Below are 27945 nucleotides of genomic sequence, written 5' to 3'. Positions count from 1 at the left end.
TACATCCTAAAGTTCTGATGCATGACCAAATCATCAACATCATCATCAAAAACAACAAAATAACATATTTACACTCCAAATGTTCCTGCTGTGTTGTTGTGCTCGACAAGAGGCATCAGTTTTAGAGTTCTCATCGGGCCTGGAAATTAAGACCCGACCCGACCCGGGCGCGACTGGGCCAGCCCGAGGCCCGACCCGACCCGACTAATTAGCCGAACTTTAGGCCCGACAGCCCGATAAAGCCCGAAAAAAAATCGCCAAATTCGCCATTATTTAGCAGAGCCGGTCGGCCGCGGCACCGGGGCACCATCAGTCGGTATCAGGTGGGCCGGCCGCGGCACCGGCCAGCATCAGGCAGCTCACCTGTCAGATCCGGCAGACCTGACGGGTGGGCGCGGTATCGGACGGTGCCGCGGCCGGCCAGCCTGATGCCGACTGATGGTGCCGCGGCATGTGCGGGTCAATACGGTAGTCTAGAAAACTGGAGATTTTTTTTTTTCTCGTGCGCCCCCAAGTAGATTGCGCCCTGGGCAGTTGCACTGCCCATAGCAAAAACCGTCCCTGCTGCCGAGTCTGCCAGCACAGCAGGATACTGCTGCAACTCTCTCTCACTTGTTTGCGCTGCGCTCGCACAGCTGGTTGTCTGTCTGTCACTGAAAGTTTAGCCTCCAAATCCAATCCAGTCTGTCACTCTCTCCACCAGTCACATAAAAATGAAACGTCATAATCAATAACAGAACACATAATTCTATTTTTTTTATTTAAAAAAAAAAAAAAAAAAAAAAAAATCCCCCACAGAACCCGAAGCCCGACCCGACCCGCCCAATTCACGTAAATTTTAGGCCCGACCCGACCCGAAAATGTCGGGTCGGGTCGGGTCGGGTCGGGTCGGGTCGGGTTCGGGCAGAATATGAGAACTCTAATCAGTTTATGATCAGTTAGGCATAACCTTGGGAACTAATAACAGGACAATAGAAAGTGTACACAAGGAGGAACTACAAGGGAGTAGATACCGCAAATAAATCCAGTGATAAGATTAAATTCCCGATTAAAGCGATTCCATTGAAATTAGTTTTATCATGGCGAGTACCTCCTCAGCAACAGTAGATATTGCAAATAAATTCCACAGCAATTAAACTCCTGATTCCTGAGTGTGGGGGTGTGGGGGTGTGGCAGACAGGAGACTATAAACTGCACCTGTCCAACCTGTGCAGCACAACCTCAGCAGCACCTTCAACATCTGTTTCTCAGCCTGAAGAAGCAACTTCTCCAACCGGTGAGTCGCATGCCTGACAAAATTATTGCTAAACTGAGGAGATTAATTAATTAATGAATTTATGGTGACATCAGTCCTATCAGACAAAAGTGGAAAATTACCAAGACTTACCAAGTCAAGACACTGGGTTGCCATTAATTTGAAATATTTTGAGCTTTTAAAAGCATTGAAAACAGCAACAAAAGTTATCAGTCAACATCATGGCCTCATTTTCTCCCCAGAATCATGAGCAAGAACTCCATCAGCACCAATGAGGAGCTTCATAAGGGCGATTACCTCCTCAGCAACAACGGCAACTATAAAGCAGTCTTCCAGGTGAGGAAAAGACACTAAAAATCATACTGCACCAACCAGCAATACCTTCTGACTTCCAAAGTCTCTAAACATACAGTCACAAGAGCTGCCAAGATCAAATTAGAGAAGGAATTTGTGAAGATCCTGATGATGCAGCATGAACCTTCAAAAGTGGATCAGTGAAACCACTTCAGACCTGTACAAATAGTAAATATGCAAATGTTGTGATGCAGCTCAGAGCAGCAATAAAGAATACCAACAGTGTGTTGTTTACTTTTAATGAGTCTGCTTTGCTTGTTTTCTGTTTAAAGTTTGAGTAGAGATTGTCATTTCTCCTTTTTGGGATTTTTTTTTTTTTTTTACTTCATTGAAACTCTGTTAACGAGCTCCTCATTCACCAACCACAGAACGACGGCAACTTCATCATCTACCAATGGGCTCCCAAGTGGGCGACAGATACCAACGACGATGGAGGAAATCGAGTCATCATGCAGGATGACGGCAACCTGGCTATCTACACTGATGCTAATAAAGTGGTGTGGGACAATAAAATCCACCAGCCTCAGGATCAAATGATGCGGCTGACCTTGACTGATGATGGTCGGCTGGTTGTGACTAGAAGTGGTGTCAAGATTTGGTCGTCCTAAGGTTGGGCCTGAGGTCATGAGATGTACAAGCAACAATGTTTTGTGCTCCTATCTTTAAAACACACTTTTGGAACGCTCATCATGTGTGTGTTCTAATAAACTTGATGACTTACTAATGCATTTTTATTTGTTGGTCCTGTTGTCAAACAAGTCAAACACAGCTTTGGACATGGACGGCACGATTTTTGACTTGAGCCTAAAAACTTCAGCAGAAGAAACAAACCAGAACCTTGATCCTGATTGCAGTTTATATTTTGATCAACCCACCTGATAACTTGTCCAGTGCTCTTACTTCAGAAATCAAACTAAAATACAGCCTGCACCTTCTTTGAACAATAAAGAAAAGGTCATCAAAGATTTTTTGGCGAGCTTTGCATCGGCAGGTCGTTTGCTGAGCAACACCATGAGACTGAGAAATGCCATGTTCACTGCACTGAACCTTTAAGAACACATGAGGGTGCTGCAGGTCACTGACAATAAGACATTTAACCCAAACTACATTTATAGAAAGATTTCAAAGGACGAGCCGGTGAGACAGGACGGTACAGGCAGTAGTCATGTTCATGTACTGTCACTGCATACACTTTTATACAAAGGGGAGCAAAAAAACAAAACAAAACAAAACAAAACAAAACAAAACAAAAAACTGAGACAACCAGAAAAAAACAGCAAAATCTCTCTCACCCAAGTTACTTATTATACAGACAGAAAAATAAGCTCTTCAAATCAAACAAATAGCTGCATTATTTAAATACATCAGACTTCATAACGAGCTTGGTCCACCCAGTACTTAGGGAAGAGGGAAAGAAAAACAGGAGGACAAGAAAACCACACAGGCACCGGGCCCCTGTTTGACACATAACACACAGTTAGCCATGCACATGTCCCGGGCAAGTGGTAATAAACATGGTAACAACATTTAGAAGTTAAGGAAAATGTAAGCTTGACCAACAGTCCCAACTAGAGGTGCACCAGATCACAAATCTCTCTCTCTTAAACAAAGAATTTGGTCTTAGCAAATAGAAATCAAACCCGTTTATTTGCATACAGAGCAGGAAAGTGCTCTGTAGTGGAGACACTTTCTAACGGCAGGTGTGAGTGGACAGACTCGGAGCTGTCCACTTGTGATGGGATCACCAAAGATGCATCTTCATGGCAGGTGGAAACGGGACCTCTGACTTCTTTCCTCAAGCAGCCAGGTGACTGTGTCTCAGTGAAGCGTCAGCAGCAGGGTTGTGATGCGCGTGCTCGCCACTGAATGAGCAGCTTGTGTTGGCAAGTCTCATGAGTGTCAGAGCATCAGAGCATTGTGTTGCCTCTGATAAGGCTCTCTGCTCTCAAACCTTTCCTGAGAAGCCACACAGGAAACTCTGGTCTCTATTGTAACATTGCATTTTATTCATTGCTTTTAAGTTTGTTTTGTTGAGAACTCCTATATGATCAACCTCAAAAATAAAAAATAATAAAATAAATGAAATAAAAACACATTCTACAACCTAAAGTGTGAGCACAGTTCTGATGCATGACCAAATCATCAAAATCATCATCAAAAACGAAAAAATAACATATTTACACTCCAAATGTTCCTGCTGTGGTGTTGTCCTGGCAAAATAAATTCCACAGCGATTAAAGCAATTCCACTGAATTCCCCAATCCACCCCCCACCACACACACACACACACACACACACACATCCCCACAGTATTTGAGGGTGTGGGGGTCCCTCCTTTTGGCAGGAGACTATGAACTGATATGAACTGATCAGTCCTATCAGGGAAAAGTGGAAAATTACCAAGACTTACCAAGTCAAGACACATTTCAACAAACAATGGAAATACAAGGAAAAGGTTTTGTTCTACTCGCTGTTGCATTTGTAGAAAAATCGCTGCAAAACTGAAACTGGACACTTCTCTGCATTTTTCATCTTAAAACCAGTACTCTTTCACTCTGAAATATTCTGAGCTTTTAAAAGGATTGAAAACAGCAACAAAAGTTATCAGTGAACATCATGGCCTTATTTTCTCCCCAGAATCATGAGCAAGAACTCCATCAGCACCAACCAGGAGCTTTATCGGGGCAATTACCTCCTCAGCAACAACAGCAAGTATAAAACAATCTTCCAGGTGAGGAAAAGACACTAAAAATCATACCGCACCAACCAGCAATACCTTCTGACTCCCAAAGGCTCTAAACACACAGTCACAAGAGCTGCCAAGATCAAATTAGAGAAGGAATTTGTGGGGATCCTGATGATGCAGCATGAACCTTCAAAAGTGGATCAGTGAAACCACTTCAGACCTGTACAATTAGTAAATATGAGAATGTTGTAATGCAGCTCAGAGCAGCAATAAAAACTACCAGCAGTGTGTTGTTTGCTTTGAATAAGTCTGCTTTGCTTGTTTTGTGTTTAAATTTTGAGTAGAGATTGTCATTTTTCCTTGTTTTGATTTTGAACTTTGTGAACCTGCAGTAATTTTAAAGTCTGTTAACGAGCTCCTCATTCACCAACCACAGGATGACGGCAACTTCATCATCTACAAATGAGCTCCCAAGTGGGCGACAGATACCGACGGCTCCGGAGGAAATCGAGTCGTCATGCAGGGGGACGACAACCTGGTTATCTACACCAACACTGATAAACCGGTGTGGGATCCAACTGTGCGGCTGACCTTGACTGATGAAGGTCGGCTGGTTGTGACCAGAAGTGGCATCGAGATTTGGTCTTCCTCAGGTTGGGCCTGAGGTCATGAGATGTACAAGCAACAATGTTTTGTGCTCCTATCTTTAAAACACACTTTTGGAACACTCATCATGTGTGTGTTCTATTAAACTTGATGACTTACTAATGCATTTTTATTTGTTGGTCCTGTTGTCAAACAAGTCAAACACAGCTTTGGACATGGACAGTACTATTTTTGACTTGAGCCTAAAAACTTCAGCAGAAGAAACAAACCAGAACCTTGATCCTGATTCCAGTTTATATTTTGATCAACCCACCTGATAACCTGTCCAGTGCTCTTACTTCAGAAATCTAACTAAAATACAGCCTGCACCTTCTTTGAACAATAAAGAAAAGGTCATCAAAGATTTGTTGGCTAGCTTTGCATCGGCAGGTCGTTTGCTGAGCAGCACCATGAGACTGAGAAATGCCATGTTCACTGCACTGAACCTTTAAGAACACACGAGGGCGCTGCAGGTCACTGACAATAAGACATTTAACCCAAAATGCATGTATAGACAGATTTCAAAGGATGAGCCGGTGAGACAGGACGGTACAGGCAGTAGTCATGTTCATTTACTGTCACTGCATACACTTTTATACAAAGGGGAGCAAAAAAACAAAACAAAACAAAAAAACAGAAAACTGAGACAAACAGAAAAAAACAGCAAAAATCTCTTTCACCCAAGTTACTTATTATACAGACAGAGAAATAAGCTCTTCAAATCAAACAAATTGCTGCATTATTTAAATACATTTGACTTGATTACAAGCTTGGTACACCCGGTTCCACTGTTACTTAGGTTGGCACGTAGAGACACACACAGCAACACATTAAAAAATAAAATAAAATAATGACAGGTCGATATTGAAGAATCTATACAAGGTCCTGCTTTTGGGTTCATCTCTCTCTCTGAAGTTACAATCAATCAAATCTCATAATCAGATGTCTATAAAGGAAACTAAACTAAGATTACAAACACTCCAGGCCCTGAATCAGCTCCTACATCAGAGGTGAAAATGACTGTTTACCTTAATCACATGTTTCAGGTTTCTCTGTACGTTGCTGTAACTTTTAAGACAGAAAAATGTCTCAGGCAGAAAACTGAAAGTTAAATGTTTGGGAGGCCGTTGGTGTTGAACGCCTGCCTGTGGAAAGAGAACGAGAAACACTCGCCCCTCTCTCAGCATACCTCGATTATAGAGCCACAGGAACATCACTTAAAGGAAAACTCCGACGTTTGGGGTAAAATCCCCTTTTCCTGACTTCCCCAGACTGAGACACGATGTTGGACACCATTTTCACCTCTGTGCGTCCACTGGTTCATTTCCTATGGGTGGCATTTCATGTTAGCTTAGCATAAAGACTTGAGGTCTATAGGAGTCGTTAGCCCGGCTACGTCAAAGTGGAAAAATAAACCTTACAGCAGCTCTGAAGCTGTCTGATTCAGTGTGCCTCTGGTCTCTACTGTCACATTGCATTATATCCATTGCTTTGAAGTTTGTTTTGTGGTAAACTCCTCTATGATTTACCTCTAAAATAAAATAATAAAATACAATACAATACAATAAAAATACATTCTACATCCTAAAGTGTGAGCACAGTTCTAATGCATGACCAGATCATCAAAATCATCATCAAAAATGACAAAAAAACATATTTACACTCCAAATGTTCCTGCTGTGTTGTTGTGCTCGACAAGAGGCATCAGTTTATGAGGCGTAACTTTGGGAACCAATAACATGACAATATAAAGTGTACACAACAAGGTGAATCGCATGCCTGACAAAATTATTGCTAAACTGAGGAAATTAATATAATAATAATAATAATAAGGAAAAGGTTTTGTTCTACTCGCTGTTGCATTTGTAGAAAAAATGCTGCAAAACTGTGACACTTGAGGTTTCTTTGCATTTTTGATCTTAAAACCACTCTGTCTCACTCACGCTGGTTTGCCATTATTTTGAAATATTCTGAGCTTTTGAAAGAATTGAAAACAACAACAAAAGTTATCAGAGAACATCATGGTTTCATTTTCTCCCCAGAATCATGAGCAAGAACTCCATCAGCACCAATGAGGAGCTTTATCAGGGCGATTACCTCCTCAGCAACAACGGCAAGTATAAAGCAGTCTTCCAGGTGAGGATAAGACACCAAAAATCATACCGCACCAACCAGCAATACCTTCTGACTCCCAAAGGCTCTAAACATACAGTCACAAGAGCTGCCATGATCAAATTAGAGAAGGAATTTGTGGGGATCCTGATGATGCAGCATGAACCTTCAAAAGTGGATCAGTGAAACCACTTCAGACCTGTACAATTAGTAAATATGAAAATGTTGTGATGCAGCTCAGAGCAGCAATAAAAACTACCAGCAGTGTGTTGTTTACTTTGAATAAGTCTACTTTGCTCGTTTTGTGTTTAAATTTTGAGTAGAGATTGTCATTTTTCCTTTCTTTGGATTTTGAACTTTGTGAACCTACAGTAATTTTAACGTCTGTTAACAAGCTCCTCATTCACCAACCACAGGACGACAGCAACTTCGTCATCTACCAATGGGCTCCCAAGTCGTCAACAAATACCGACGGTTCTGTAGGAAATTGAGTCATCATGGAGGAGGACAGCAACCTGGTTATCTACACCAACACTGATACAGTGGTGTGGGAAAGTAACACCCACCAGCCTCATGATCCAAGGACGCAGCTGGCCTTGACTGATGAAGGTCAGCTGATTGTGACCAGAAGTGGTGTCAAGATTTGGTCATCCTAAGGTTGGGCCTGAGGTCATGAGATGTACAAGCAACAATGTTTTGTGCTCCTGTCTTTAAAACACACTTTTATAACACTCATCATGTGTGTTCTATTAAACTTGATGACTTACTAATGCATTTTTATTTGTTGGTCCTGTTGTCAAACAAGTCAAACACAGCTTTGGACATGGACGGTATTATTTTGGACTTGAGCCTAAAAACTTCCTGATCCTTGATCCTGATTCCAGTTTATATTTTAATCAACCCACCTGATAACTTGTCCAGTGCTCTCACTTCAGAAATCGAACTAAAATACAGCCTGCACCTTCTTTGAACAATAAAGAAAAGGTCATCAAAGATTTTTTGGCGAGCTTTGCATCGGCAGGTCGTTTGCTGAGAGACGGAGACTGAGAAATGCCATGTTCACTGCACTGAACCTTTAAGAACACATGAGGGCGCTGCAGGTCACTGACAATATGACAGTGAACCAAAACTACATGTATAGACAGATTTCAAAGGACCAGCCAGTGAGACAGGACGGTACAGGCAGTAGTCATGTTCATTTACTGTCACTGCATACAGTTTTATACAAAGGGGAGCAAAAAAAAAAAATAAAATAAACATAAAACTGAGACAAACAGAAAAAACAGCAAAAATCTCTCACCCAAGTTACTTATTATACAAACAGAAAAATAAGCTCTTCAAATCAAACAAATAGCTGCATTATTTAAATACATCAGACTTGATAATGAGCTTGGTACACCCGGTACTTAGGGAAGAGGGAAAGAAAAACAGGAGGACAAGAAAACCACACAGGCACTGGGCCTCTGTTTGGCACATAACACAACCCTAACCCATGCACATGTCACGGGCATTTGGTAATAAACATGTTAACAGCATTTAGAAGTTAAGGAAAATGTAAAATTTAAAAAAAAAAAAAAAAAAAAAAAAAAACAGATCCCAAATCTATCTCTCTCTTTCTCTAAAACTAGGTATATCTAATAGCATTCAGAAGTTAAGGAAAATGGAAAATTGACAGAAACCAAATCTCTCTCTCTCTCTCTCTCTCTCTCCCTCTCTCTCTCTCTCTCTCTCTCTCTCTCTCTCTCTCTCTCTCTCTCTCTCTCTCTCTCTCTCTCTCTCTCTCTCTCTCTCTCTCTCAGTATTTGGCCTTAGCAACTAGAAACCATTCCCATTTATTTGCATACAGGGCATCTACAGAAGGAATATGCTTCACATTTCTGCAAATCTTTCACTGTCTTCACACCTATCCATCACCGCATTAAAGTGCTCCACATTAGCTTTCCTAAAAGCAGCAGTTTTTTTGTCCTCATTTGTGATGATCTATTTGGACTTTTTTTCAAATACCTGAAATGAATTAGGTTATGGATCTGTATGGCTACCAGACATCTGTTTTGACCTGAATACTGAACTTTGTCTCGACAGATGACATCAGCCTTTCTTTTTGCTTTGGGCCTCTGTTTGGCCAGCGTACTGGTGACTGGAGGTTGGTTGGCATCTCTGGTGTTTTTAAGTGAAATATGACTACATTGCATGTTTAACACACACACACACACACACACACACAAAGATGGTCACCTTGCAGGTTGCCTGTTTTGGCTGCAAACCTAAATGAAATTATGCACACTTTAGAAAAAACCGTTCACGTCATCTTCCTCTGAATTTTTGACATCCAAGACTGACCTTCATTTTGTGTGTGTATTTCTAACAATAAAATTTCACTCTAGCACGTGAAGAGCCCTGCTGTCCTTTTGGTTGGACCAAGTTTGGCTCTCACTGTTTCAACTTCAACTATTACTCAAAGACTTGGGCCGACGCAGAGGTAGACTCCCCTCAATTTGTTGAGCTAAGTCTCTCTATCTCCCGTTGTCTGTGTTCCTCTCTCCTCAAAGTCACTCCTGTCATCTGATGGGCTTCCCCTGGCCTCCATGGTTTTATTCATATTGTTACCGGGCGCACAGCAGGCAGCCTTTACCTAGCTTTCAGGAAGCCCTCACTGCCCTCACTAGGCCCACACTGATTTTGCAGCATAAATAACAATGACTATAACCATTTTTAACTTATTTAGTGACCACCTCCAATAGAGTGCTATAATGTAAGCAAGCATGTTTAACTTGAAATATTCATTCACTCTCCATGCAACAAATCATGGAAAACTTCCTCCTATATTCAAATATACTGCAGTCAATGCAAAACACATTTTATTCCTCTTAATAGCAAACTTAACTCAACCAAAGAATAGCAGTGACAGCAAGATTTTCCATGTATTGTGCCTCATATACCAACTTAGCAAGCCTACACAGACAGGGCTACTCAATAAACTCAAAAAAATTTACCAAGGAAAAACACATAATGTAACTCAGTCAGTAAAGTCGTAAAAATGTTAATTATTTACAGTTTACAAACAGCACAAAGTCTTCCAAGTGGGGGAAGATGAAACTGAATGGTTGTGCCAAATAAATGAAATCAATTTATCAAAACCAGGCCTGACTGGACAAAATCCTGAAAACAATATTAAAGAAAAAGGCCTGACTAACTTATCTAAAAAACAAGGGCTTCAGCAAAACATACAAAGAGGCACTAACCACGACTCCTGGTGTGTCTAGACAGAGTTTCTCTACATGTGTGAAAATGTATAGGGCACCATCAACTCACCTACAGTTTCCAACCTTCCACCACATCCCTTTTTACTAAGTTACTCAGCTGACGACAAAAGTGTACACAACAAGGAACTACACGGAAGTATATACCGCAAATAAATCCAGCGACTAAATTCCCGATTAAAGCGATTCTACTGTTAAAATAAATAATAATATATATACACTACTCACAAAAAGTTAGGGATATTTGGCTTTTGGGTGAAATTTATGGAAAATATAAAAAGTTCATTCTACAGTGATATTATATCATGAAAGTAGGGCATTTAAGTAGAAGCATACACTGGTGATTTCCTCATCTCAAACAATTTCTTGAAACAAAAGCCAACAACAGTGGTGGATATACCACAACAAAAAATGTCAGTGTCAATAACTTGTCATGTGCCTTGAGCATCAATTACAACTTGACAACAACGTCTCATGCTGTTCAAACGTCGACTTATTGTCTGCTGAGGCATGGCATCCCGCTCTTCTTGAAGGGCGGCCCTCAGGACATTGAGGTTCTGGGGTACAGAGCTCCGAGCCTCTACGCGGCGACTCAGCTGATCCCATAGGTTTTCTATGGGATGCAGGTCTGAGAAAGTGCAGGCCACTCCATTTGAGGTACCCCAGTCTCCAGCAGCCGTTCCCTAATGATACGACCTCGATGAGCTGGAGCATCAAACACCTGATGTGAATTTTGCTGTTAAACTCCTTGTTAGAAAACAGCAACTTGTGCAAAAAGTACTGAAACATTGAACAGTTGGACATGTGCATTCAAAAGTTTACAGAAGGTAACATTAAGTTCACCTGTAAAGGTTATAATGCATTTTAGGTTCATCCTGAAATTTCACCCGAAAGATGAATATCCCTAACTTTTGGTGAATCTCATCGAGAGAATGCCAAGAGTGTGCAAAGCAGTAATCAGAGCAAAGGGTGGCTATTTTGAAGAAACTAGAATATAAAACATGTTTTCAGTTATTTCACCTTTTTTTTGTTAAGTACATAACTCCACATGTGTTCATTCATAGTTTTGATTCCTTCAGTGAGAATCTACAATGTAAATAGTCATGAAAATAAAGAAAACATATTGAATGAGAAGGTGTGTCCAAACTTTTGGCCTGTACTGTATATAAATATAAAGAAATTAAAAAAAAAAAAAAAAATTAAATTACATAAAAAAAAAAAAAAATACACTTTGCATCCTAAAGTGTGAGCCCAGTATTTCAGCAAATGTGACACACTGATTGGTGCTCACATTGTTTTAAGGTGATAAAACAAAGATCAAATCATCAAAATCATCATCAAAAACGACAAAACAACATATTTACACTCTAAATGTTTCTGCTGTTGTGTTGTGGTTGAAAACAGGCATCAGTTTATGGTCAGTTAGCCATAACTTTGGGAAACAATAGCAGGACAATAGAAAGTGTACACAAGGAGGAACTACAACGAAGTAGATACTGCAAATAAACCCAACGACTTAATTCATGATTAAAGTGATTCCATTGAACCCCCCTCCTCCCCGGCGGATGTGTGTTTTAGATTACCTGCTGGGACATCTCAGGGTGTCACATGAGGACTTCCAGAGTTTGAAAGAAATATGCTTAATATAATAAAGGTGTTATGATTTTGATGTGGCTTTTGTGACTGACAGTTCACCAAATGGAAGTGCAGAAGTAGTCGAGGGAACAGAGGCATCCACATCCACATTCAAATCCAAACCTCAATTACCTCTGCCTCCAACACATAAGCACATAAATGACACAGAAATGAATAAAAAATAAAACAAGGCATTCTTGTGTTTGCCTCTGGTCTCTATTGTAACATTGGATTTTATTCATTGCTCTGATTCACAACTCTGATGTGATCAACCTCTAAAATAAAATAAAGTAATAAAATAAACAATATAAAAACATATTCTACATCCTAAAGTGTGAGCACAGTTCTGATGCATGACCAAATCCTCAAAATCATCATAAAAATGACAAAATAACATATTTACACTCTAAATGTTCCTGCTGTGGTGTTGTCCTTGCAAAATAAATTCCACAGCGATTAAAGCGATTCCACTGAATTCCCCCATCCATCCCCCACCACACACACACACACACACACACACACACACATCCCCACAGTATTTGAGGGTGTGGGGGTCCATCCTTTTGGCAGGAGACTATGAAAAACAGCTGCAAAACTGTGACACTTGAGGCTTCTCTGCATTTTTCATCTTAAAACCATTACAATCTCACTCACGCTGAGTTTCCATTTTGAAATATTCTGAGCTTTTAAAAGCATTGAAAACAGCAACAAAAGTTATCAGTGAACATCATGGCCTCATTTTCTCCCCAGAATCATGAGCAAGAACTCACTCAGCACCAACCAGGAGCTTTATCAGGGCGATTACCTCCTCAGCAACAACGGCAACTATAAAGCAATCTTCCAGGTGAGGAAGTGTGTTCTTTACTTTGAATAAGTCTGCTTTGCTTGTTTTGTGTTTAAAGTTTGAGTTTTAGTCATTTCTCATTTTCTGGATTTTTTTTTTTTTTTTTTTTTTTTTTACTTCATTCCAACTCTGTGAACCTGCAATAATTTTAAAGTCTGTTAACGAGCTCCTCATTCACCAACCACAGGACAACGGCAACTTCGTCATCTACAAATGGGCTCAGCAGTGGGAAACAAATACCAGCGGATTAGGAGGAAATCGAGTCGTCATGCAGGGGGATGGCAACCTGGTTATGTACACCAGCTCTGATAAACCAGTGTGGGACAGTAAAATCTGCAACCGTGAGGATCCAAGGATGAGGCTGGCGTTGACTGATGAAGGTCGGCTGGTTGTGAACAGAAACGGTCACAACATTTGGTAGTCGTCCTAAGGTTGGGCCTGAGGTCATGAGATGTACAAGCAACAATGTTTTGTGCTCCTGTCTTTAAACACACTTTTATAACACTCATCATGTGTGTGTTCTATTAAACTTGGTGACTTACTAATGCATTTTTATTTGTTGGTTCTGTTGTCAAACAAGTCAAACACAGCTTTGGACATGGACGGTACTATTTTTGACTTGAGCCTAAAAACTTAAGCAGAAGAAGCAAACCAGTACCTTGATCCTGATTCCACTTTATATTTTGATCAACCCACCTGATAACTTGTCCAGTGCTCTCACTTCAGAAATTGAACTAAAATACAGCCTGCACCTTCTTTGAACAATAAAGAAAAGGTCATCAAAGATTTTTTGGCTAGCTTTGCATCAGCAGGTTGTTTGCTGAGCAGCACCATGAGACTGAGAAATGCCATGTTCTCTATCGTATCGAGACTATCTCTCCACCCAGTTACATATTCCATGTGTACGGGGACTGACCCACAGGGGTCAGGTGACGTGGATAATTCTTTAAGACAAACCACCTGTTAGGTGGCTAATCACAGCATAAAAGCACCTGTGCGCCACGCCCTCACTGATCATTTTGATTCCACGAGAGCAGGTTGACGTGTGTGTATGTTCGTTTCGTGAGGAGACAGCCTTTGCCACTTACCGTGTGTAAGAGAGAGTGTGACTTTGCCTCTCGGGGTGGCTGTTTTCTCTACAAAGCTGTATCAGGGCTTCTGCGGAAACCGGAGCGGTGGAGGCAGAGGTCCGCTGTTTGCCGTGCTGTCGGCATCCAGGTAGTTTCCACCAGCCGCTTAACACGAGCAACGTTACCTGGCGTATTACTCTGACGAGGGGTTAACGCGCCATAGGTACGGAGGTTAGCCGAACCCGGAGCGGGGGAGGCAGCCGCCCATCGTTGCCGTGCTGCCAGCATTCAGTTAAAAGGGTTGCCGGTCAAAACAAACAAAAAAAAAAATCGAAGTGTTTAGAAGTGTGTAGCAGGCGACTCCTCTGCGTTTGTACTCTCGCGTGACTTCACACAACTCCCACGAGATTTGAAAACATGGCAAGTCAAGCGGGCCACAATTGTGTAGGCTGTGGGGTGCAAATGCCCATAGAGGACGGCCATGATAGGTGTCTGCTGTGTCTTGGACAGAACCACGCCTCTTTGGCGAGAGTTAATCCGTCCTCCTGCATGAATTGTTTTATTTTGCCAGCACGGTCCTTAGAGGCCAGTTACTGTGTTTTTGTTAAGCGTAAGCAGCCTGCTCAACCCACTGTTTCCCAGCAGGTTAAACGCCTCAGGAGGGCGGAATTTGGGGTTGGGTCAGTAAAACCCCTTACTGTTCCCCCACTCAGGTCTCTTCTGGGTAATCCGAGGACTGAGGCTGAGAGCTGGGTTGAAGACCAGGAGGAGGCTGAAGAGGTGGATGTTATGGGGGTTAACTCTTCAAACAGCGATCTCCCTCCAGGGCAAGGGGAGGCTGGCCCTGAGCTGGAGGAGGGGGAATGGGGTAGAGAGCTCTGCCAATTTACGGCGCTTATTGAAAGGGCAGCCCAGGCTTTGGGGGTTGACTCCATGACAAGCCAGGGCTCTGCCCCATCACGTTTTGATGATGGCTGTGATACACAGCCTGCCCCTTTTCTGGTGCCTCTTCTCTCAGATGTGGAGGAGTTGATGCAAGCTTCGTTTGCAAGACCCTCTGCACTTAAATTTTCCCAGTCCTGTCGGAGGTTTTCTGCCATGCAAGATAAGGAGAAGGTTGGATGTGCTGCCCTGCCACAGTTAGACCAGGCCATTGCAGCTCTCATGTTCCCGTCCAGCTCTGTGTTGGGGAAACCTAGCTGTCCAACTAGGGGATGCAGAATGTTGGACGCTTTGCTGGCTAAGGTGCATAGGACTATGGCAGTCCAAGCACAGCTGGCTAATACTGGGTCCATATTGGCACTGTATCAACGCTTACTGGCACGTGAGCTGGATGTCAGGCACAGTGCAGATCTTGTCTCTGAGCTGCAGCTCGTTTCATCGGCCATGGCACAGCTGATGAAAGAGCAGGCAGCAGCTGCAGGGAAGGGGATAGCGTCTCTCTGGGTGACTCGGTGCCAGTTGTGGCTATCCCAGTCTGGATTGCAACCAGAGGACCAGAGCAGTCTGTTGAAGCTGCCGGTTGATCCATCAGCCATGTTTGGTCCAGGAGCAAATGTCATGTTGCAACAGGCCCAGGAAGTACGTCGCTGCGCTCGGGAAGTCTCCTGTGCACTGGTCAGACGTCGCAGGTGGCAGGGGGCTGGACAGTTGTCCAGGGCCCCTACACAGACTCAAGGGCCAAGCTGGGACTCTGGTGACCTGAGGGCTACCATCGAGGCTCAGCGTAGTAGAGGTAGGGGCAGAGGCAAGCAGAGCATGGCGGCTCAGGGCAAGAAGCAGCCCAAGCCCCCGTCTCGCCCCTGACGCCATGCCAGATCCAGCCTGCTCCTACCCGGCTCAGGCACGTCTTGCAGCTTGGAAGGCGCTGGGTGTGAGCCCTTGGGTGCTCTCAACCATGACTCAGGGGTATCAGTTTGCCCGTCGACCTCCTACCTCATGGACCCCAACGGTCCTCACGGTAGTGAATCCACAGCACAAGACTATGCTCCAGGCCGAGGTCTCCATTCTGCTGGAGAAAGGGGCCATCAGTAGAGTTCTCATCGGGCCTGAAAATTAAGACCCGACCCGACCCGGGCCGGACTGGGCCAGCCCGAGGCCCGACCCGACCCGACTAATTAGCCGAACTTTAGGCCCGACAGCCCGATAAAGCCCGAAAAAAAAAAAATAATAATAATAATAAAAATCGCCAAATTCGCCATTATTTAGCAGAGCCGGTCGGCCGCGGCACCGGGGCACCATCAGTCCGTATCAAGCGGGCCGGCCGCGGCACTGGCCAGCATCAGGCAGCTCACCTGTCAGATCCGGCAGACCTGACGGGTGGGCGCGGTATCGGACGGTGCCGCGGCCGGCCCGCCTGATGCCGACTGATGGTGCCGCGGCATGTGCGGGTCAATACGGTAGTCTAGAAAACTGGAGATTTTTTTTTTCCCCCGTGCGCCCCCAGTTGCACTGCCCATAGCAGAAACCGTCCCTGCTGCCGAGTCTGCCAGCACAGCGGGATACTGCTGCAACTCTCTCTCACTTGTTTGCGCTGCGCTCGCACAGCTGGTTGTCTGTCTGTCACTGAAAGTTTAGCCTCCAAATCCAATCCAGTCTCTCACTCTCTCCACCAGTCACATAAAAATGAAACGTCATAATCAATAACACAACACATAATTCTATTTTTTATTTAAAAAAAAAAAAAAAAAAAAAAAAAATCCCCCACAGAACCCGAAGCCCGACCCGACCCGCCCAATTCACGTAAATTTTAGGCCCGACCCGACCCGAAAATGTCGGGTCGGGTCGGGTCGGGTCGGGTTCGGGCAGAATATGAGAACTCTAGCCATCAGAGAGGTGCCGCGAGGCCACAGGCAGGCTGAGTTTTACTCCCGGTATTTTCTCGTCCCAAAAAAGGACGGGGGACTCGGTCCCATTTTAGACCTCCGGGGACTCAACAAATATCTGCGCCGTCTGCCTTGCAGGATGTTGACAGTACCAAGGGTGAGACAGTCCATCTGCAAAGGGGATTGGTTTGTCGCAGTAGACTTAAAGGACGCGTACTTCCAGATTCCTATCTGGAAAGGGCACTGGCGTTTTCTCCGGTTTGCGTTTGACGGCCGGACATACGAGTTTCGTGTTCTGCCTTTCGGAATCTCCTTGGCTCCCCGCACCTTCACCAGGTGTATGGAGGCAGTCCTGTCACCTCTGAGACAGAGGGGGATCAGGATTCTGAATTATTTAGACGACTGGCTCCTGTGTGCACATTCGGAGGACCAATGTCGGGCCCATTTAGCCCTACTCCTAGAGCACCTACAACACCTCGGCCTGCGTCTCAATCGAGACAAGAGCCGGCTGGAGCCTTCACAGAGGACGCAGTTCCTGTGCCTAGTGGTGGATTCCCAGACTGCGCTGATGACACTGACACAGGAGAGACAGCTATCCCTGGAAGCGTGCCTCTCATACTTCAAGCTGGGGGCCCGAGTTACATGGAGGCTGTGTCTCCGCCTCCTAGGGCTCATGGTATCGACAGCCCAGACTGTTCCATTGGCCCTCTTACACGTGCGCCCAGTGCAGAGGTGTCTTCTGGGCCTAGGGCTGAGCCCCAAAAGTCATCTACAATCTACTGTGCTCGTCACCAGAAGGTTACGGTTAGCCCTCCGTTGGTGGGAGAACAGGGAGAATATTGGCAGGGGGAGTACGTTAGGGCCGATGATACATCGCCATCTGGTAGCCACAGATGCTTCACTGACAGGCTGGGGAGCAGTGTTCAGAGGGAGCGGTGTAAGCGGCTGCTGGCGCGGCCATTACATGGAGCAGCACATCAACATTCTGGAGCTGAAGGCAGTCAACCTTGCTCTCCGCCATTTCCTCCCATACATTCAGGGCCAACAAGTTCTGGTAAGGACAGACAGTGTGGCGGCAGCAACTTACATCAACAGGCAGGGCGGCTTGGGTTCCCCTCACCTCTGCAAGCTGGCACATCAGCTGTGGCTGTGGGCATACCCGAGGTTTCAATCCCTAAGGGCGGTGCATGTGCAGGGGCTGGACAATGTAGCAGCGGATCGGTTGTCCAGGGGAGGTCCGGACCCCGGAGGGTGGAGACTACACCCTCAGGTGGTCACGAACCTGTGCCAGCGGTACGGGCGAGCGACAGTCGACCTTTTCGCATCGCGGGAATCCACCCACTGTCCCCTGTTTTTCTCCCTAGGGAGAGACAACCCCTTCCTCGGGATTAGACGCCATGGCTCATCCATGGCCATGCGCCCTGCTCTATGCTTTTCCCCCGTTCAGCCTCCTTCAAACCCTCCTACGGAGAGTTCGGATGGAGGAGGTGAGGCTTGTCCTGGTGGCCCCATTTTGGCCTCACATGACATGGTTCTCGGACATCCCACCACTGTTGGATGGGACTCCATGGGAACTCCCACTGCGGCCGGACTTGCTGTCACAGGCGCAGGGAACTCTGGCTCATCCCTTCGCCCAGGGACTGAGGCTCTGGGCCTGGCCTCTGAGAGGACCGAGCTGTTAGCCATGGGACTATCACAGTCAGTGGTACAGACACTGCAGGGAGCTCGCGCGCTGTATGTGCACAGATGTATTTGTGGCATGGTGCAGGGAACATCAAGCGGACCCTCTCTCATGCTCAGCCCCTGAGATTCTGCAGTTCCTGCAAGGGCTCTTAGATGCAGAGAAGTCACCTTCCACGCTCAGAGGAATGGTGGCTGCGGTCAAGGCAGCTCGAGTTGGGAAGTACAAATTGCCAGAGGATGTGTCCAACCTGATTTCTCAGTTCCTTAAGGGGGCTAGGAGACGTGTCGGCCGTTGTAGTAGGCCACCTCTCCCACCCTGGGATTTGGAGTTGGTCCTAGGGGCTTTGGAAAGGGCCCCGTTTGAGCCTCTGAATTCAGTGGACCTGAAGTGGCTGTCAATTAAGACTGCCCTCCTGCTGGCTCTGGCCTCTGCCAAGAGGGTCGGGGAACTGCAGGCTCTCTCAGTGCATGGGGACCTGTGCAGGTTCCTGCCAGAGGAAGCAGGGGTGGTCTTGCAGCCAAATCCTGCATTCCTCCCAAAGGTCTTTTCCGACTGTCCACTGAATAGAGAGGTGGTTGAACTTCGGTCTCTCTACTTCTCGCAGATGGAGAATGGAGAGCGCAGGCACTCGCTAGTGTGCCCTGTTCGGGCACTCAGGGTTTATGTGCTCAGGACACAGGCACTTAGGAAAACAGACCAATTGTTTGTCTGCTTTAAGGCGGAACGGCTGGGTCAGCCATTGTCAAAAGCCCGTCTTTCCCACTGGATTGTGGATGCTATCCAGCAGGCATATGTGGGTACAGGCGCACCATTCCCTTCAGGTGTAAGGGCCCACTCTACCCGGGGAATGGCGACATCCTGGGCATTATGGCGCGGTGCGTCTATAAGTGAGATCTGCACAGCTGCCACTTGGTCTGTCCCTTCCACTTTTGCTTGGTTCTACCAACTTAATGTGGCTGCAAGCATGTCCTTGGGAGAGCGGGTGCTTGGTGTAGCCCAACAGTAGTGCCGTAGGTTTGTTTCTTTCCTCGCCGGTCAGCCTGGAGTGGGCTGATCGGGTGGCCTCTTCACCCCTAGCTGAGCCTTGGCGTCTTGAGGGGCTGGGCTGGCCTGGTAGCGTCTGGCGCCAGGTCTTGAGGCAACAGTACAATGCGTCTTGCAATGACTGTTTACGGGGGAGGGGGGGGGGGGGGGGGGGGTATATTCGTTCGCCTTGATATTGGTGTTTTCTTTTTGTATAGCACTCCTGTGGGGGTGATTTATGTTAGAGCACTTCTGGTGGCGGCAACATCTCATTCGAACGACACTCTGCTCTATCCCCTCACGGTGTGTCTTAAAGTGTCCCCGTACATATGGAATATGTAACTGGGTGGAGAGATAGTCTCGATACGATAGAGAACGGTCGGTTACACATGTGTAACCATGGTTCTCTGAGTGAACAACAAGAGGAGAAGTGACTCTAGATCACGTGTACTCCAACATCAAGCACGGATACAGAGCCATGCCCCTCCCCCACCTCGGACAATCAGACCATCTATCCCTGCTGTTAATCCCTGCATACACCCCCCTCAGACGCAGATCCAGGCCCACCACAAAGACTGTAACAACTTGGCCTGGAAATGCACTCAGTAAACTCCAGGACTGCCTCCAATACACAGACTGGGACGTCTTTGAACACCAGGACCTGGAAATGTTCACAGGGACAGTTCTGGATTACATCAAGTTCTGCATGGGAACTGTTTCTGTGGACAAAACCATCCAGGTTTTCCCGAACCAGAAACCCTGGATGACCAACCAGGTCCGCTCACTCCTCAAGGCCCGCGACTCAGGTCAGCTCAGCCTGAGCTGACCTGAGGAAAGGAATTAAAAAAGCCAAAGCGGACTACAAGGAGAAGATGGAGTCCCACCTCGCCAGCAACAGACCACAGAAAGTGTGGCAGGGCATCAAGTGCATCACCAACTACCGCGGCTGTGATGTGACGGCAGACCTGAGTGAGTCTCTGGCAGAGGAGCTGAACTGCTTCTTTGCCCGCTTTACACCACCTAGGCAACACTCACCTGCTCCAGCCCCACCCCCACCCACATCAGTTTCCAGCACCCCCCCACCCTCACCCACATCAGACCCCAGCACCCCCCACTCATTCTCGAGGAGCAGGAGGTGAGACGTGTGCTCCAGGCAGTGAACCCCAGGAAAGCTCCCGGCCCAGATGGAGTACCTGGCATGGTACTCAGAGCTTGCGCCCACCAGCTGTCCCACATCTTCTGCAGGATTTTCAACCTCTCACTGGCCCAGGCGATCATTCCCACCTGCCTGAAATCAGCCACAATAATCCCCATCCCCAAGAAATCACCCACAACCAGCCTCAACGATTACCGCCCCGTTGCCCTCACCCCGGTAATAATGAAGTGTTTTGAGAGACTGGTTCTCCAGCACATCAAGGACTATCTCCCCCCCACACTTGACCCCCACCAGTTTGCCTACCGGGCGAACAGACACTACAGAGGACGCCAACACCATAACTCTGCATGCTGTGTTGAGCCACCTGGAACAGCAGCAGAGCTATGCCAGATTGCTCTTCGTCGACTACAGCTCGGCCTTCAATAACATCATCCTGGACATTCTGATCACAAAGCTGGACACACTCGGCCTCCCCCCCCTCACATGCAGCTGGATTATGGACTTTTTGACCAACAGGCCCCAGAATGTGAGACTCGGCCCCCACCTCTCCTCCACACGCACTCTGAGCATCGGCTCACCACAGGGCTGTGTTCTGAGCCCCCTCCTGTACTGTCTTTACACCTACGACTGCAGTCCGGCCCACAGGGACAACATGATCGTCAAATTCGCGGACGACACCACAGTGGTCGGGCTGATCTCAAACGGAGACGAGGCAGCCTACAGAGAGGAGGTCCAGAGACTGACAACCTGGTGCTCAGTAAATAACCTGGCTCTGAACACCAGGAAGACAAAAGAGATCATCGTGGACTTCAGGAGGACGAAAAGTGATCACCTCCCCCTCTACATCAACGGTGAGGGCGTGGAGAGGGTCCATGACTTCAGGTTCCTGGGAGTCCAGATCTCCGGTGATTTGACCTGGACTACAAACACCTCAGCCATCATCAAAAAGGCTCAGCAACGCTTACACTTCCTGAGAGTCCTCAGGAGGAACAACGTGGCCCGGAAACTGCTGCTGGCCTTCTACCGCTCCTCCATCGAGAGCCTGCTGACGTACTGCCTGACCACCTGGTACGGGAGCTGCACTGCTGCAGACAGAGAGAGGCTACACAGGACAGTCAAAGCAGCACAGAGGATTATCGGCTGTCCTCTCCCCTCCCTGATGGACCTCTACAACTCCCGGTGCGTCAGCAGAGCTCTCAGCATCATCCAGGACTCTTCCCACCCCGCCTTCCAGATGTTTGAGCTGCTACCTTCTGGGAGGCGATACAGATGCATCAGGGCACAGACAAACAGACTAAAAAATAGTTTCTTCCCCAGAGCCATCATCTCCCTCAATAACAATCTGTAACCAGTACAGTCTATATCCAGTCTATCCTATGTGCAATACATTACACTGTACCTCACTACTACGCACTTTATTTTTATACTGTTATGATTCTGTGAATCTGGTACCTGTATATTTTTTATATATTTTATATTTTGTATTATTGTGTTATATTTTCCTGCACTGAAATTGGAGTTGCTGCAATTTCATTCTACTATTGTAAAATGACAAAAAAGGGCATTCTGATTCTGATTCTGATTCTGAAGGTATGAACAGGTGAATGTATAAACAGATTTCAAAGGATTAGACAGTGAGACGGGACGGTACAGGCAGTAGTCATGTTCATTTACTGTCACTGCATACACTTTTATACAAAGGGCAGCAAAAAAACAAAACAAAACAAAACAAGAAACTGAGACAAACAAATAAAAAACAGCAAAAATCTCTTTCACCCAGGTTACTTATTATACAGACAGAAAAACACTCTCTTGAAATCAAACAAATATCTGCATTATTTAAATACATCAGGCCTGATAACGAGCTTGGTAAACCCAGTACTTAGGGAAGAGGGAAAGAAAAACAGGAGGACAAGAAAACCACACAGGCACTGGGCCCCTGCTTGACACATAAAACACAGTTAGTGTAACCCAGGTAATAATTCCCACTCTCGCGGTAGTTGTTGTTTATCTCGCAGGATGGTCACCTGGGCCAATGGCCCTATCATCCTTTATTTTTGCTGGCGACGTCATGTGGTCACATGGGTCGGCGCGGCCAATCGCGTGTTGTTATTAAGCTGCCGTAGCTCACTCTCAGACAGAGCAGCGGGGGAGGCTGCATGAGAGATGAGCTACAGGTGAGTTTAAACCATTTTCGCCACGTTTTCTTATTTAAATTACGATCAGTTCCTTGTTTGGAATTGTTTGTAGCCACTAGCGTTAGCCCGGTGGCGCCATTCTTTCTAATAGATGCGGTTAGCATCCTCATTTAACTGCCTGCTTCTCTAAAATACAATGAATTAATTCAATGACTTTGATTGTATTTATCATGTTTGGTTGTCATGTTGTTGAATAACATTGCAGATGTCATTGGTGACCCATGAACAATATAATACTGCTAAATTATGAACTTTTGCAATTTGCTATAGTGCAACTAGTGCTATGTAAGAACTAGTACTGCTAGTATGGATTGTGTGTGCACACTGGATTTATTTATTTTGATGTATATTGTAATTTATGGGAACTGTGGTCCTGTTCTTCAGGCCAGGTTTATTGATGATGATGGCGAGCTAATGGACCAGGCATAGAGCCTATGGACTGGCAGACTTGCTGAAGAGTCGCACCCCTCTTGCCAGGCTGGTAGGGGGCTCCTTGTAGCCCACAAACACATTCTCTCCCCACTCGCTTTGCCCATTTGCCCACAACCATACATACACATTCCCCTGCAGCAACATCGTTCAACAAATGGACTATATCAGACCCAGACGTGGGTTTTCATGAACTGTGGGTGGGTCATTGGGGTTGTGAATTGTGTTTTTGATATTTTGGAATGTATTTGTGTGTGTCATGGCCATTCTTATTTCCTTGTGTATATAGATCCTCTCACTGTACAGAATTGCACTTTATAATTGCACTTTGTCACTTATTATTGTAATACATGGTGTCATTTAAGCAACCCTCAGTCTCCTGTCTACTCTCTCCTAGAGCGTATCCTGGTCTTCTGATCACTAGCCATTGTAATGCTCTAACTGTGTCATATCGTATAGACATGATTAACCATTACCACAGTGTTTTCTTAGTCTTTGCAGTTTTTGCCTAAAATTTAATTGACACAGTTGCTACGTTAGCCATGCACATGTCACGGGCAAGTGGTAATAAACATGATAACAGCATTTAGAAGTTAAGGAAAATGTAAGCTTGACCAACAGTCCCAACTAGAGGTGCACCAGATCACAAATCTCTCTCTCTAAAACTAAGTATTTGGTCTTAGCAAATAGAAATCAAACCCGTTTATTTGCATACAGAGCAGGAAAGTGAGTTTGAGTCTCAAGTGGGCAGTGGAGATGCAGGTGGAGACACTTTCTAACAGCAGGTGTGAGCGGACGGACTTGGAGCTGTCTGCTTGTGATGGGATCACCAAAGATGCATCTTCATGCAGGTGGAAACAGGGCCTCTGACTTCTTTCCTGAAGCAGTCAGGTGATTGTGTTTCAGTGAAGCGTCAGCAGCAGGGTTGTGATGCACGTGCTCGCCACTGAATGAGCAGTTTGTGTTGGCAAGTCTCATGAGTGTCAGAGCGTCAGAGCATTGCGCTGCCTCTGATAAGGCTCTCTGCTCTCAAACCTTTCCTGAGCAGCCACACAGGAAACTCTGGTCTCTATTGTAACATTGCATTTTATTCACTGCTTTTAAGTTTGTTTTGTTGAGAACTCCTATATGATCAACCTCAAAAATAAAAAATAATAAAATAAATGAAATAAAAACACGTTCTACATCCTAAAGTGTGAGCACAGTTCTGATGCATGACCACATCATCAAAATCATCATCAAAAACGACAAAATAACATATTTACACTCCAAATGTTCCTGCTGTGGTGTTGTCCTGGCAAAATAAATTCCACAGCGATTAAAGCGATTCCACTGAATTCCCCCCTCCACCCCCCCACCACACACACACACACACAGTATTTGAGGGTGTGGGGGTCCCTCCTTTTGGCAGGAGACTATGAACTGATCAGTCCTGTGAGGGAAAAGTGGAAAATTACCAAGACTTACCAAGTCAAGGCACATTTCAACAAACAATGGAAATACAAGGAAAAGGTTTTGTTGTACTCGCTGTTTCATTTGAAGAAAAACAGCTGCAAAACTGACACTGGAGACGTCTCTGCATTTTTCATCTTAAAACCAGTACTCTTTCACTCTGAAATATTCTGAACTTTCAAAAGCATTGAAAACAGCAACAAAAGTTATCAGTGAACATCATTGCCTCATTTTCTCCCCAGAACCATGAGCTAGACCTCCATCAGCACCAACCAGGAGCTTTATCAGGGCGATTACCTCCTCAGCAACAACAGCAAGTATAAAACAATCTTCCAGGTGAGGATAAGAAACCAAAAATCATACCGCACCAACCAGCAATACCTTCTGACTCCCAAAGGCTCTAAACATACAGTCACAAGAGCTGCCATGATCAAATTAGAGAAGGAATTTGTGGGGATCCTGATGATGCAGCATGAACCTTCAAAAGTGGATCAGTGAAATCATTTCAGACCTGTACAATTAGTAAATATGAAAATGTTGTGATGCAGCTCAGAGCAGCAATAAAGAATATCAACAGTGTGTTGTTTACTTTGAATAAGTCTGCTTTGCTCGTTATGTGTTTAAAGTTTGAGTAGAGATTGTCATTTCTCCTTTTTTAAATTTTGCACTTTGTGAACCTGCAGTCATTTTAATGTCTGTTAACGACCTCCTCATTCACCAACTACAGGGCGACAGCAACTTTGTCATCTACCAATGGGCTCAGCAGTGGGGAACAAATACCAACAGATCAGGAGGAAATTGAGTCGTCATGAAGGATGACGGCAACCTGGTTATCTACACCAGCACTGATAAATCGGTGTGGGACAATAAAACCCACCAGCCTCAGGATCCAAGGACGCGGCTGACCTTGACTGATGATGGTCGGCTGATTGTGACCAGCAGTGGTGTCCAGATTTGGTCATCCTAAGGTTGGGCCTGACGTCTTGAGATGTCCGCTTGTGATGGGATCACCAAAGATGCATCTTCATGGCAGGTGGAAACAGGGCCTCTGACTTCTTTCCTCAAGCAGCCAGGTGATTGTGTTTCAGTGAAGCGTCACCAGTAGGGTTGTGATGCACGTGCTCGCCACTGAACGAGCAGCTAGAGAGCCACACAGGGAACTCCACACCATGAGGGAAAGAAACAGATTCCCCCTTCAAGGTTGTCCTTGGTGGACTTCCAGAGTTTGAAAGAAATATGCTTAATGTAATAAAGGTGTTATGATTTTGATGTGGCTTTTGCGACTGACAGCTCACCAAATGGAAGTGCAAAAGTCGTCGAGGGAACAGAGGCCCAATCATCCACATTCAAATCCAAACTCCTATAACCCCTGCCTCCAACACGTAAACACATAAACAACACAGAAATGAATAAGAAATAAAACAGATATTTAAATATATTTTTCCAGTGTTATGCATTCCTGTGTTTGCCTCTGGTCTCTATTGTAACATTGCTTTTTATCCATTGCTTTGAAGCTTGTTTTGTTGAGAACTCTAAATAACCTCTAAATAATAATAATAATAATAATAATAATAATAATAAAATAAAAACACATTCTACATCCTTAAGTGTGAGCACAGTTCTGATGCATGACCAAATCATCACAATCATCTTCAGAAAACAACAAAAAAACATATTTACACTCCAAATGTTCCTGCTGTGTTGTTGTGCTCAACAAGAGGCATCAGTTTATGAGGCGTAACTTTGGGAACCAATAACAGGACAATATAAAGTGTACACAACGAGGAACTACAAGGGAGTACATACTGCAAATAAATTCCTCAGCGATTAAATTCCTGATTGAAGCAATTCCACTGAATCCCCCCCCACACAGACACACCCCCACACTCCCTCAGGAGTGTGGGGGTGTGGCAGATGGGAGACTATAAACAGTATCTGTCCAACCTGTGCAGCACAACCTCAGCAGCTACTTCAACATCTGTTTCTCAGCCTGAAGAAGCAACTTCTCCAACCGGTGAGTCGCATGCCTGACAAAATTATTGCTAAACTGAGGAGATTAATTAATAAATGAGTTTATGGTGAGATCAGTCCTATCAGGGAAAAGTGGGAAATTACCAAGACTTACCAAGTCAAGGCACTGGGTTTCCATTATTTTGAAATATGTAAATATGTAAAAATATATAAATCTGAGCTTTTAAAAGCATTGAAAACAGCAACAAAAGTTATCAGTGAACATCATGGCCTCATTTTCTCCCCAGAATCATGAGCAAGAATTCCATCAGCACCAATGAGGAGCTTTATAAAGGCGATTACCTCCTCAGCAACAACGGCAACTATAAAGCAGTCTTCCAGGTGAGGAAAAGACACCAAAAATCATACTGCACCAACCAGCAATACCTTCTGACTTCCAAAGGCTCTGAACATACAGTCACAAGAGCTGCCATGATCAAATTAGAGAAGGAATTTGTGGTGATCCTGATGATGCAGCATGAACCTTCAAAAGTGGATCAGTGAAACAACTTTAGACCTGTACAATTAGTAAATATGCAAATGTTGTGATGCAGCTCAGAGCAGCAATAAAGACTACCAGCAGTGTGTTGTTTACTTTGAATAAGTCTGCTTTGCTTGTTTTGTGATTAAAGTTTGAGTTGAGATTGTCATTTCTCCTTTTTTGGATTTTTTTTTACTTCATTGCAACTTTGTGAACCTACAGTAATTTCCAAGTCTGTTAACAAGCTCCTCATTCACCAACCACAGGGCGACAGCAACTTCGTCATCTACCAATGGGCTCCCACTTGGGCAACAAATACCAACGGCTCTGGAGGAAATCGAGTCGTCATGCAGGGGGACGGCAACCTGGTTATCTACACCAGCTCTGATAAACCGGTGTGGGAGAGTAAATCCCGCAAACCTGAGGATTCAACTGTGCGGCTGACCATGACTGATGAAGGTCAGCTGGTTGTGACCAGAGACGGTGTCCAGATTTGGTCGTCCAAAGTTTCAGCCTGAGGTCATGAGATGTACAAGCAACAATGTTTTGTGCTCCTATCTTTAAAACACGTTTGTAACGCTCATCATGTGTGTGTTCTATTAAACTTGATGACTTACTAATGCACTTTTATTTGTTGGTCCTGTTGTCAAACAAGTCAAACACAGCTTTAGACATGGACGGTACGATTTTGGACTAGAGCCTAAAAACTTAAGCAGAAGAAACAAACCAGAACCTTGATCCTGATTCCAGTTTATATTTTGATCAACCCACCTGATAACCTGTCCAGTGATCTCACTTCAGAAATCGAACTAAAATACAGCCTGCA

The 27945-nt window shown here is 45.1% G+C and overlaps 1 protein-coding gene and 1 pseudogene across 3 annotated transcripts; both read left to right on the top strand.

The window, feature by feature from the left end:
• Nucleotides 1–1185: 1185 nt before the first annotated feature.
• LOC115361645 (mannose-specific lectin-like) lies at nucleotides 1186–27655 on the top strand. 3 transcript variants are annotated; one of them, XM_030055176.1, is made up of 4 exons: nucleotides 1534–1591; nucleotides 6983–7076; nucleotides 12698–12791; nucleotides 27386–27655. In XM_030055176.1, the coding sequence occupies exons 2-4, from the start codon at nucleotides 7012–7014 to the stop codon at nucleotides 27635–27637; spliced, it is 411 nt and encodes a 136-aa protein (XP_029911036.1). In that variant the 5' UTR covers nucleotides 1534–1591; nucleotides 6983–7011; the 3' UTR covers nucleotides 27638–27655. The 3 variants fall into 3 exon arrangements, with proteins under 3 accessions (XP_029911038.1, XP_029911036.1, XP_029911037.1); XM_030055177.1 differs by lacking the exon at nucleotides 27386–27655 and adding an exon at nucleotides 12979–13264; XM_030055178.1 differs by lacking the exons at nucleotides 6983–7076; nucleotides 12698–12791; nucleotides 27386–27655 and adding exons at nucleotides 1186–1276; nucleotides 1978–2330 and having other exon boundaries at nucleotides 1498–1591.
• On the top strand, nucleotides 4243–5549 carry LOC115361647 (mannose-specific lectin-like; annotated as a pseudogene).
• Nucleotides 27656–27945: the final 290 nt, after the last annotated feature.

The sequence above is a fragment of the Myripristis murdjan genome, chromosome 7, assembly GCF_902150065.1.
Source record: "Myripristis murdjan chromosome 7, fMyrMur1.1, whole genome shotgun sequence".
Classification (NCBI taxonomy): Eukaryota; Metazoa; Chordata; class Actinopteri; order Holocentriformes; family Holocentridae; genus Myripristis; species Myripristis murdjan.
This window is presented reverse-complemented; position numbering and strand designations above follow the sequence as displayed.